The sequence below is a fragment of the Electrona antarctica genome (assembly GCF_951216825.1).
Source record: "Electrona antarctica genome assembly, chromosome: 7".
NCBI classification, from domain to species: Eukaryota; Metazoa; Chordata; class Actinopteri; order Myctophiformes; family Myctophidae; genus Electrona; species Electrona antarctica.
The window spans coordinates 31458520-31470381 of NC_136812.1; the positions used below are offsets into that span (position 1 = coordinate 31458520).

General features: G+C 44.8%; 1 protein-coding gene across 1 annotated transcript in view; it reads right to left on the reverse strand.

Moving 5' to 3' along the window:
- Positions 1 to 11862, reverse strand: part of LOC306926036 (E3 ubiquitin-protein ligase SH3RF1-like) — a 68447-nt gene that overhangs the window by 19562 nt on the left and 37023 nt on the right. The window contains 3 exon segments of the mRNA XM_079505248.1: positions 3090 to 3199; positions 3201 to 3215; positions 7427 to 7540. Of these exon segments, the coding sequence (XP_079361374.1) occupies positions 3090 to 3199; positions 3201 to 3215; positions 7427 to 7540 (239 nt within the window).

Consider the following 11862-nt stretch of genomic DNA (forward strand, 5'->3'; position numbering starts at 1 on the left):
TACATCTATACCAGATCTCTCTGAAAATAAACAATGTTGTTGTGAGCTTGTATGCAGTTAAGTGCATGCAGTAGGCATGCTGCATGCACTGTCGGCTACCATTACTGTGAGATGATCTGACATCACAAATGTTAATGCCAAAACCCATGCTATATTGCCTAATTTCATTACAAAACGTACTAACATATAAAGTCAAATTAGCTGGTCTGAGGATGACATTTTTACTACCGAGCAGACACCAACGCAACAATTCTGAACAAAACTGTATTTCTTGCCGTCAGGGCAAATCGACAACATGGTCACTGGACGAGTGTGCACCTGAGAAGCACCTGTTAAATTGGCTATTTCCCCAAACCTTTTTTTTTAAATTGGAAAATGGTCTGAAATGCATGTTCAAATCATTCATGTATACATGTATACAATGATTCAGACCAATTTCCAAAGCATACTTTTATCCTTTACTTTTTCACATTTCGGAGAGAGATCTTTTCACATTGCTCAGACTTCTCAGGTGCCCACTCTTCCTGTATCCAACAAAATCCCAAATGCATGAATTCCTTGTTAAACAAAGGATTATCTTTTTTTTCTTTTTATATATTTTTTTATCCCACAATTTTGTAGCCCATTTTTCACCCCAGTGTCAATTATCTAATGTGATCCTGGGCTCTACACACCCTCCGCCAACCTGGGGAGAGCAATGGACTTGAACTCATGCTTCCTTCATGCCTGAGTGTCCAAGTTGCTTCTTTACACCTGACAGGGGGGAGTTTCCCTGGTTGGACGTAGCGCGTTGAAGGAACCCGTTATTCCAACCAGTTCCTTTCCCCTCCATCAGGCGCCCCGGCTGGCCAGGGGGAGGCAGTTTAGAGACCAGGATTACTGCATGTTTTTTGTGAGGGTACCTACCCTAGGGAACACGGGGAGAACATGCAAACTCCACACAGAAGGGCCCTTTCGCCAACCCCACCTCGGGTATGGGCACTGATGACGCGGGGGGGGGACACACACACACACACGCCCCCAGCACCCACAGCGTCCCAAGTGGGAATCGAACCCAGGACCTTCTAGCTGTGAGGCGACAGCACCACCAACTGTGTCACTGAAAACGCACGCAATGGTGAGGCGTATGCTGATTTGTATTCTGTACAGACTCGATTGATCAACAATAAAAGCGTGTCACTTGTGTTGAGAGTAGACGATTATAAAATGTTACCTCAATAATATCTCAAATAACTGCCTACTGACGATGGGAGAAAGGCTGCTACAGACTTGTGACAGGGCCTACTGACGATGGGAGAAAGGCTGCTACAGACTTGTGACAGGGCCTACTGACAATGGGAGAAAGACTGCTACAGACTTGTGACAGGGCCTACTGACAATGGGAGAAAGACTGCTACAGACTTGTGACAGGGCCTACTGACAATGGGAGAAAGACTGCTACAGACTTGTGACAGGGCCTACTGACAATGGGAGAAAGACTGCTACAGACTTGTGACAGGGCCTACTGACAATGGGAGAAAGACTGCTACAGACTTGTGACAGGGCCTACTGACAATGGGAGAAAGACTGCTACAGACTTGTGACAGGGCCTACTGACGATGGGAGAAAGGCTGCTACAGACTTGTGACAGGGCCTACTGACGATGGGAGAAAGGCTGCTACAGACTCAGAGATCATTAACACTGGTTAAGGGGAGAAACCACGTGGGATCAGCCCGTACACAGAGCTAACGTCTCGCTCCAGAAAGCTGCAAATGAGAGCGTCAGACTGTATTATTGGTGCAGAGACTGCTATCACAGCATTGTGGCTCCCGCTATTAAGCGAGGGTGATCGACTGGAAACGTCATCGGGTTCCTCTCGCACTGAGCTGAACCCCTTGGCTACTCGAACATCAGGGTTCCTAGTATTAGTGCTATTATTCTTGTGCCATCGTCTGAGTTAAATGAACACAGGGTTGTTTTTTTTACTGTGCACCGTTCTATTCGCTCTGTTGTCTTTTGTCCATAACTTGTAACCTTTGGGAAAAGTAGTGTATTCTATTACATTGTGCTGTGGCTTTACTTGATGATTAACCCAATAAAGACCCGAGTCCGATTCTACAAATGCCTTCTAAATCAGTAGGTCATACATTTTCATGTCAAGGTCCCCCAAAAGGATATACATGTATTTGGTCACGGATCCCCATCTAAAAATGTTTTGTGCCAGGGACCCCCAGAAGAAAAGATTTGTGCTAAAAGATGATTTTTTTTTTTAAAGAAAGAAAACATGTACAAGCATGCAGCGTGGCACGAAGTGACGCATTGTGAGCTTGTATATCTGATATTTTTAAAAACCACTGAGTTTTCTGAAAAACTTATGTTGCCATTTATAATTTATATACTGTAGCTAAAATCTTCCAAAGGTTAAAACACAGACACACAGAAATCCCCACACAAGCATACGTAGCAAATAACAATCGACTCAGAAAATGTAGAAATATATAAATTTGACACTGTGTTTCTTTAAATGAGACAGCAGCAACCCCAGAGAGAAGAGCATCGTTACAGTAAAGTTGCCATGATATTCATATCCATTTGTATATGACCTTATTTCTGTTTCTGTATGTCGCATGAAAAGTCTGTTCCTAGAGCTGTACACACACACCCACTCTGAAATGACTAGTTGAGAAAAATCACGACAGACAGAAGAGGTCCAGGAACACGGAACACACAAGAGTGCAAGAAGGCGAGCGGATCCAATTCTCATCAGGTGTGTGTGTGTGTGTGTGTGTGTGTGTGTGTGTGTGTGTGTGTGTGTGTGACGTGTGGACTCACAGGAGTAATGAGGGGAAGGGTGAGAGGGTCAGGGGTTCAGGGGTGAAAGAGAGAGCACACACACATTCTGACAGCTTGGAGGAAGGGGAGCACGGGTGGCGGGGGGCAGGCGAATATGAGTTAAGCCCCAGGAGGGGGTGGGTGAGTTTGAGGAAACCACATGTGACATCTCACGGCATCGCTAATGAGAGTGTTGTTGTTTTGTGTTGTTGGAGAGTGTAGGAGAGAGAAGAAGCACATTTTGTTCTTTCGTGTCTTTTGTTTTCCTGTAACTCACACTGTGGGCCTTTGTCTACCACTTTGGTCGCTCGTGCTGGGGGAGGGCCTCTGCCCGGCGGCCAATGAGGACGCGGCGCCGGAGGAGGACTGTGGGGGCGGCGGCGGGGGGCGGCGGAAGAGCGTCCTGTAAAAAAAAGAAAGGAAAAAAAGGAAAGAGTTAAAACAAAGAAAAAGTTACAAAATGACGAAATGAAGTCTGACGTAATTTACACATCCTACCTGGTTCGCGTCCCTCCCAATTCTGAATTCCCATAGACTTAGAACTATGTTCCAAAAATAAACAAATGATCCCGTCAGTTTGACTCATATGGATAATGATCAACTGATGGTGAGCAATCGCTAATGTTACTGCCAATGTTACACTGAAGTAGTACATTTTTGAGTGGTGCAACCATAGGGTGCAGCACTCCAATGCCCAGCAATGTCTGTCCCTATGTTTAGGGTACCAACAGGTGACAAAGTGGCGCTGTTGAGCTTCACACTGTGCACAGGTGCATGATGGGAAGCCGAGTTATTATACAGAACCACCCCCGCCCGGCACCCCCGACAATATCGCAGAGACAGTTTGTTTCATTTTGGATACGAGACGATTGAAAGAAACTCAATGTTATTCTCCATAGAAAAACACTTCCGCCATCCAGGAACGAGTGACTTGCTATACATTGTTGCGTTGTGTGTAGCGTCACGTGTAACGCAGCAAATATTGCAGATCTACAAGCTCACAGAGTTTATAGATCTGCCATTTCTGGTTGTGCGACACTGGCACGGCGGCACGCACGCAACTAAAGAAAAAAGACGGCTTTACATTTACACAACAATCCATCATTGGCTTTCTGTCAGGCCACGGGGTACAAAGAGAAGCCTTCACTGAAGCCGATACAAAGGTGTTATGTAAAGGATCGAAACCCGATGGCGAGCGTGAAAAGAAAAAGGGATCATCTGTCATCATGGCCTCTTCCATTCTGCCTCTCTGACACAGAGGGGAAGTGCGCGGTGACTCTTGTCCCCAACTCTCCGCTCTGTGAGAAACCTGGGGGACTCTCATCTCCTGCTATGCTTGCTTGCATGCTTGTTTGTTTGTTGCTAGGAGACCTCGCGGTTGGATATCAAATGCAGTTGGCAGTGTTTTTTCTTAATTGGTACCATATGAAAACCTAACGTCTGTTGACGTTCGACTGAGCGCTACCCGCAAAGCGTGGTGCCGTTCCGCCGCTGGCGGATTCCCCCTCTGGGCGATCGCCGTCATCACAGGCAGGCGCCAGAGGAACGCGGCTGGGAGAGGAGGCTCAAAATGAGTGGCGTGGACCGCTATTGTAGCTCAATCCAAACCTCTGATCCATTCGTTTCCTGTGCTCTTGGAGCGCAGGGAGAATGTTTAAGCCACTGACCTAGCTTTTCCACTCTCTCAGGTAGTGCAACACACATTACTAGGAAACAGGAGAGAGAGAGAGAGAGAGAGAGAGAGAGAGAGAGAGAGAGAGAGAGAGAGAGAGAGAGAGAGAGAGAGAGAGAGAGAGAGAGAGAGAGAGAGAGAGAGAGAGAGAGAGAGAGAGATGGGGAGTGACACGCAGCAAAGGCAGTCTGGCTCAGAAATTGAACCCGCGACTTGCTGTCAGGCTGCATTAGAGCCTATATGTGGTATGCACCTCCACCACTAGGCCATTGGCCCTCCCAGCCCTATATTTCTAACCCTGACCTGAATCCTTTCCTAACTGTAAGCCTAACTCCCCAAATATAATGAAACCATACAAAAACAACGGTACTTGTGGGGACATTTGACACTCACAAGTATAGTAATACAAATACACACACCACTGACATGGAGATGGAATGGGACTTTTTTTTGTACCCTTAAGTGCTAAAACCCCAAATAAGAGACATACAGTAGGCAGGACACAACACCCAAGGCCAATAGACAAACCTACCACGTTTCCAAACCGAGCATGGGAGAGCAGAGGACAGCTTCCATAACGCAGTGGGGGAGGAGACTGCCAACACAGAGTATGTGTGTGTGTGTGTGTGTGTGTGTGTGTGTGTGTGTGTGTGTGTGTGTGTGTGTGTGTTTCGGTTCAGCGATGACGCCTGAGCTGAGATAATTAGATTGCCTGCAGGGCAGAGGAATCATCTGTACAAAAACATCAAGTAGAGGTTCCCAAGTGAAGCGGAGAGCCCAACCTTTTGTGTACACATTCCTGTTCATTCAGGAGCGCCGCATCCCCCCCACCCACCCCACACACGCACGCACACTCTCTCTTAATCAGAGAAACTTTCCTTCGGTTTTTGCTATAAAAAATAAATGCATGTTCGGCGTTCGCAGTGTCTGCATTTATCATTCACACCAAATTTAGCCTGCCAGTGACTGAGCTATTAACTTGATGAATTCTGACATTGCTAACAAGCTATTTTCAGAGACAGCCAAAGACATTGTGCAACTTTTTATCCCCATTACATGGTGAGCAACTGAGCTGACAACGCCAAACTTTGTTTCTAAAGGGTATTCTTTTTTTGGTATAAAGCTGCAATCCAGAACTTGACGAATAAAACGTTTTTTGAACCAACCTGGACGGTAGAGAATGTTAATACAATATAACTAGTACATATCTATGGTACAGTACGTAAATTCCATATAATTATAGATCGTGGAGTATGTTTATAAATTATAACTAGTATATCGGCATGATAGAGTATATTAATGATATAAAACGGGATCGCTGTAATCCATTTTTTGACAGCTCCCTTTGCTAAGCACGCCATGTTCAGCGCTCCTGGACATGTTTTGCGCATGCGCGCAGCCATTCACTTCCTTATTTACTGGACGACAAAACTTGCTATTATCTCTGAATCCATGTCGCTGTCCATGGTTTTGATCAGAACGGCAATGTTCTGTCCTAATTTCTCACTTATTCAAGCATCTCGGTTGGAATTTTAACGCTTCTAAAGAGAGATCAGACGAGGTAGCGCGAGGTTGTAATGGAAGATTATACCTCCCATCTGGTTGGCACTCTAGAGCCTTTATTTTGACAAACTCTGGCAGCATCATTCATACAGTAAGTGTAAATAAATACAGTGTAACTAGTACAGTATGGTAGAGTATGTTCATTTAGATAGGTGTATATTGGTACTGCTCTCACGATTCAATTCGATTACCATTCACCAGGTAACAATTCAATTTGATTCGATACTACAATGCATTGCAATGCATTACACTTTACTATATACTGCAGAATCGTGCCTTGATGAATCGATTATTTTTACTATTAAGCCCAAACCACACCAAAGGGTCGAGTTGGGACAACGGACAAAGCTGTTTTTGAGTGGTGCAACCACTCCAAGGAACAGCAATGTCCCTATGTCCATCCCTATGTCTGTATGTCCCTATGTTTAGGGTACCAACAGGGGTAGCACCACTCACTTCAGACAGGTCTGATTTTAAAGGTAAACCACACCAATGCAACTCATTGAGTTGCAATGAGTTGCATTGGTGTGGTCTACCAGAAATGTGTTGTCCCAACCCGACCCTTTGTGTGGTTTGGGCTTTAGATAGCATGTTATGTAGACAGTTGCCAGGTCATTATTTACCTGGCATCCTATAGCATCCTATAGTGTTTATAGTTTTGATTATTGATTTTCTTTGGATATTCTACTGTTTGACTGATGATAGGTTCTTGGTTTACTTGATCCTAGATTACTATTTCTATGCATTTGATGTAATTTATATTACCTCGTGTTTTCCTTGCTTACTGTAAGTCACTCTGGGTTAAGAGCATCTGCTAAATGCCTACATTGTAAATTGTGAATTGTAATGCAAAATAACTGGATGGTAAAGTATGTTAATACAATATAACTAGTACATCTACAATATAACTAGTACATGTACAGTGGTTGAAGGTGGTCTCCCTACTCTTCCATTGAGACATTTAGACCCTGGTGTCTGGTAGGATACCTACTGGTTGAACATGAGTAAGCACCATCTCCACTGGGCAAGCGGTCATTCAGTTTGAGCTCAGCAGTAGAGATGTTGTCTCTCATGCCGTCTTTGAATCAGGTTTGACATAAAAGTTACAGGTTGCAGCTTTTTAATGGCAGTTCCATTATTTGTATGCTGGTAAACGCAATATGGTTGCTGGTGAGTGGAAACCTTGCATGTCCAAAAACCATTACTTTTCCAGGAAATGGAACGGAAGTTTCAGAAATAGTGAAAATAGCAGATCTAAAAGATCACACAACGCATCACATTGCAATGTGTTGTACGACTAAGTAGGGCTTTAAAGTGACGAAAAAAATAACAAAAGTGGAGATGTTTTTTTGCCTGACAGCAGGAGTGTCCACACTTACCACTGGGATGGACGTATAGCCCTGTATCTCCGAAGGGAATGTGAAGACTGTTGCCGTGGTAACAGGACTGCTGGGGGGCGGAGTCACAATGAGTCCAGTTGTGCAGATGTGTACCTGTGGTGGAAAGAGGACATCACATTGAGTTAGTTTAAATTCAGTTCATTTTGTAATTATTTAAAAAAAATGTATGATCGTTTAGTCGGAATTCTCCGCACACAGTAGTCTGTTGCCAGGGTGCCATTGCACCCTATTGGCTCCCCCTGCCAGTGAGGAGCCCCCACTGGGAGGACACAGCCCTCTGTGATACATACTCCATCCATTCAAAACCCCCAGGTGACAGCTCGTAGGATTCACTAGCGCAGTGACAAACATTGCCCATCCCACCCGGCTTCCCTCCCCGAACATGGGCCAATTCTGTTGGTATAGAATAGATGCAAGACATATGCACTGCGGTGGATTGGAACCCCTAGCCTAACGGTCGTGGACAACCCTGCACTTTACTCCTGCACCTCCCTAGCGCATCACATTGATTCATCACAGTACTACTCTAGTCGTTTACTAGTACAAGCAGAATTTACATGTGGCTGCGAGCCAGTGTTGCATACCCCTGCAACTCGTTCTTGAGCCAATTTAACAGTCAGCAAGATGGTTTAAATGTACAATGTATTCCCCAAAAGAAGCAGAATAGCATTATTATGCATTATTACTCTGGAGAGGAATGTGCCTTAGGAGACGTTTTTGCATTAAATATTCCTCTCTGTTAGTGCAACAAGGGGAAATGAGATGACCTAGTTTGAAGTGCGACAAACACAAATTTCATTTTTGAAGAACACTTTCCCAGGGCTATAAACGACATTGTGTAGGGACATAGTTCTTTTCGTCGTGCTTCTTTTCAGAGCACGACGTGTGGCTGGCTGTGTAATCCCCCGGACGACTCGACCGTGACCGCGTGTTCCCCGTGCAGCGATTGGCTCCGAGGCGGGATCAGGTGACCGTCCAGCGGATGGGTGTGTTTGCCTGGCCTGCCCCCCCCCCACCCCCCCAAAAGGTAAAGTGGAGAAAGGTGACTTCCCTAACACACTACATACTGCCAACAAGGAGAATATATGAAATATCTGAGAACATTAGGATTATATGGAAGATGCTTCTGAACATATCGCTAGTTTGACTTTGACCACTAAAGAAATGCTCAAATCTTAAAATAATAACTGAATAATAGCCGAGGTTGTAGATCAGCTATTTTCGCTGTGCAACATGCTTCCATAGAAGACATGTTGTTGGCTTCTATGGAATCCAAATGACCCCCCCCCCCCTCGCCCAAAAGAAAAAAAGAAAAGAAAAGTGAAGAAAGGTGACTCTCTCTGCGAGGAGGAGTTGGAGAAAGCAGCCACCAGCGAAGGCCCCACCACCACGTGTTGACTGAGTTAGTGTTGTCCTGGCAACTAGGCCACACTGTCCTACACACAATATCCCCTTGTGTGCTGTACTGTTGCTGTGGGTCCGCCTGCCCGCTGTACTGTGTGTGTGTGTGTGTGTGTGTGTGTGTGTGTGTGCGTGTGGTACTGTGGGTCGGCCTGCCCGGCACGCATGACTGGCCCTGACAGAGCTTTCCCACAAGGTGAGTCATTACAACCTCACTTTCAACCTACACTGGACATGCTGCCAACCACAGGCCAAAAACTACCCACCACTGTGTGGAAACGTGCGTTAGCCAGGCCCGGCGCCACGGGGGTGCAAAAGGGTGCATTGCCCCCTTAACCCAACCTCCTTGGACCCCCATGTGAAATGACGTGCCCACACGTCATAAGCAATCCAACCGACGGGTTGCAATGACGTGTGTACACGTCCTAGTGCATCTTCAATGATATCAAACGAGAGAAGAATATTCAGATTTATTTTTTGCAGAAAGAATGCCTCGTCTCTCCTAATCTAGGGCGCTCTCCGGGGTTTTGATCTGATGGATATACCAAGCTCTTCATTTCTGACTTCTCACCTGCCTCTCGTTCAAAAATATGAACGTGAGGGATCATCAGCGACTTTTATCGGATTATTAGCAAGGTAAGCAAGCAAAACAATATCTTGGGAGGGGGGGGGGGCCTTGACTTAGCGGCACCCCAGAGCCCCTATTTTGAAGAGATCCCGGGGCTGATTGTGGTAACGCCCTGATGCAATGAAAACATCCAGGCATTTTATTTTGAAGTTTCACTCTGAAACAGAAAGCTGTATGTTTTTGTTTCAGAACGTCACATCCCTCCAGGCTATGGGACGTAGCTTCGTTACGTGTTTCGACGCATGCATTTGTTTTCAAAGTGACAGAGACACGGGCAGCAAAGCTTGTGGCTTATTTCTAACCTATAATGTTTTCAGATACATATTTTAACGTGATGATTACGTTTAAAACGAGTAATAAACGCATCACGTTTTCGATTAAAGAAAGCAATTCAAATTAGATTTTTATGGACTTTTGATATAAAAATCACACAAAAATGAAAATGTTCCCATTGTTTTGGCATCCATTGTTAGTTATGACCATATGATGACTACGGATATGGTCGAAAAGTGTGAAAAACTTATTTTTCATTTCACTAGGTCTTTAACCCGCTTCATCTCCCCGTGTCATTTGGGGATTTTGCTACATGTAAACTAGGTTGTTGCCGCCAGGCAGAAACCTCGTATATTCTTTACACATACACCCTGAACACTTTTGTACTTTCACTTATTCCACCGCTGAACAAGAAGATGGAAGAACTAGAAAGAGCTTCACAGGGATAATCGTGAGGGGTAGAACATCGTTTCTCTTTTGAGCGAGGCTGCCGGTTTCGGCACATTAACTTTTACGACCAATTTCGGCGGTGAAATAAACATGATTGAAAAACATCAAGACAACGCAAGAGAAGGGGGCGGGGGGCTTGGGAGGGAGGGGCCTTTTCTGACCCTTTTGGCAGCCACTCCGCTCTCTTTTATTGTTGTTTTGTACCGCTAACTTTGAAGAAAAAGAAACATGAGAGTACAGATGAGGAGATGGGAAAAGAGAGACCGCAGCGGTGACTACAGTACAGCGCCCAGGGAGACCATGTCCTTTTGTCCCTTATTATTATAAAACACGCCGGTCTATAACTCAAAACGGAATGTAAGGTAGGTGCCCTCACTGGAGCGAGGATCACCTTACGGCCGTGAGGGAGCGAGGGCTTAAACGCCAACAGTATCCTTGTTAATAATTAGCCGAGAACAGGCAGAGTCTGGAGTCTTTAAAGGCGTGATTATGTCGTCTCTCTCCTGCCCGCAGGATAAAGAAATCTTTTAATCAGAGGATGAATCAGATGGTATATGAAAGGCGGAGAGGGTTGTAAAGACAAATACAACATGAAATAAAGAGCCTTTTGTTCTGTAAATACACAAACTGTCTCTCTCAGACACGGATGAAAGCAGACACCAGGACTATGTGATGATTGCAGTGTTGTCTGTGAAAAGCCGTCTGAACGTACAGTATAAGGCGGTTTCTGAATGGAAGGGGAGAAAGAGGAGAAAGGATATGTGAGGGCAACGCAAACCCACATCTGCCTCCGATAAGCCTGGCATCGTATACAGCCAGCGCTGTCACAACATGACACTGTAATGCCTTGATTAGTACTTTGTTGGTTGCATACCAAAAACCCTACACATATTATTGCATTGTTGCTGTCGGGCAGAAACCTCTCATCTCCACAGTTTAACTTTTTCGTAAATTAACCCATTTTGACCTGAGATCAGATTCTAAAAATGTCGTTCTTCGATTTCTCAAAAATAGCAGACCTACAAGCTCGTAGCGCGCCACTCGGTGGCGCGCTATGAGCTTGTAGATCTGCTATTTTTCAATAGCTAAAGCATAACATAATGCTAACACCAAAAGGGGTTCCCGCCCAAAATGGGTTAACACCGTACTTGATCATACTACAGCGTTTTTGGTGCTCTTGAATTTGATTCCTGAAAAGTAACAGTTTTGGACATAATCAGGTTTCCACTCGACAGAGACGATATAATAAATTGTGCACATACTGTACAGGGAGACGTTTATGCAAAAAGACAAGCAGCGGAAACCGCAGGGAGCAGGCTGTGACGTGGCAGGATGATGGCTTGTATTGTGTTTTTAAGCCCCTATATACTTTGTCATGCAACGTGTATCCGATGTACAAGCTCACAGCAAGCTTGCACATCTGCTCTTTTTGTGGAACATCTTGAATATGTTTTAACACATTGAGAGCCCACGCAAAACTGCCCAAAAATCACTTTCACCTAGAAAATCCATTCACATTTTTTATATTTCAGCTGACTGTGGAGACACATGCTGGAACTTTTTACTTTGAAATGTTTTATAGTTTGAGTTATTTAATTTAAACGCCAAATGCATTCTCAATGGCGAAAACACAAACTTTGGCACCACGTATTAAAAAAAAAAA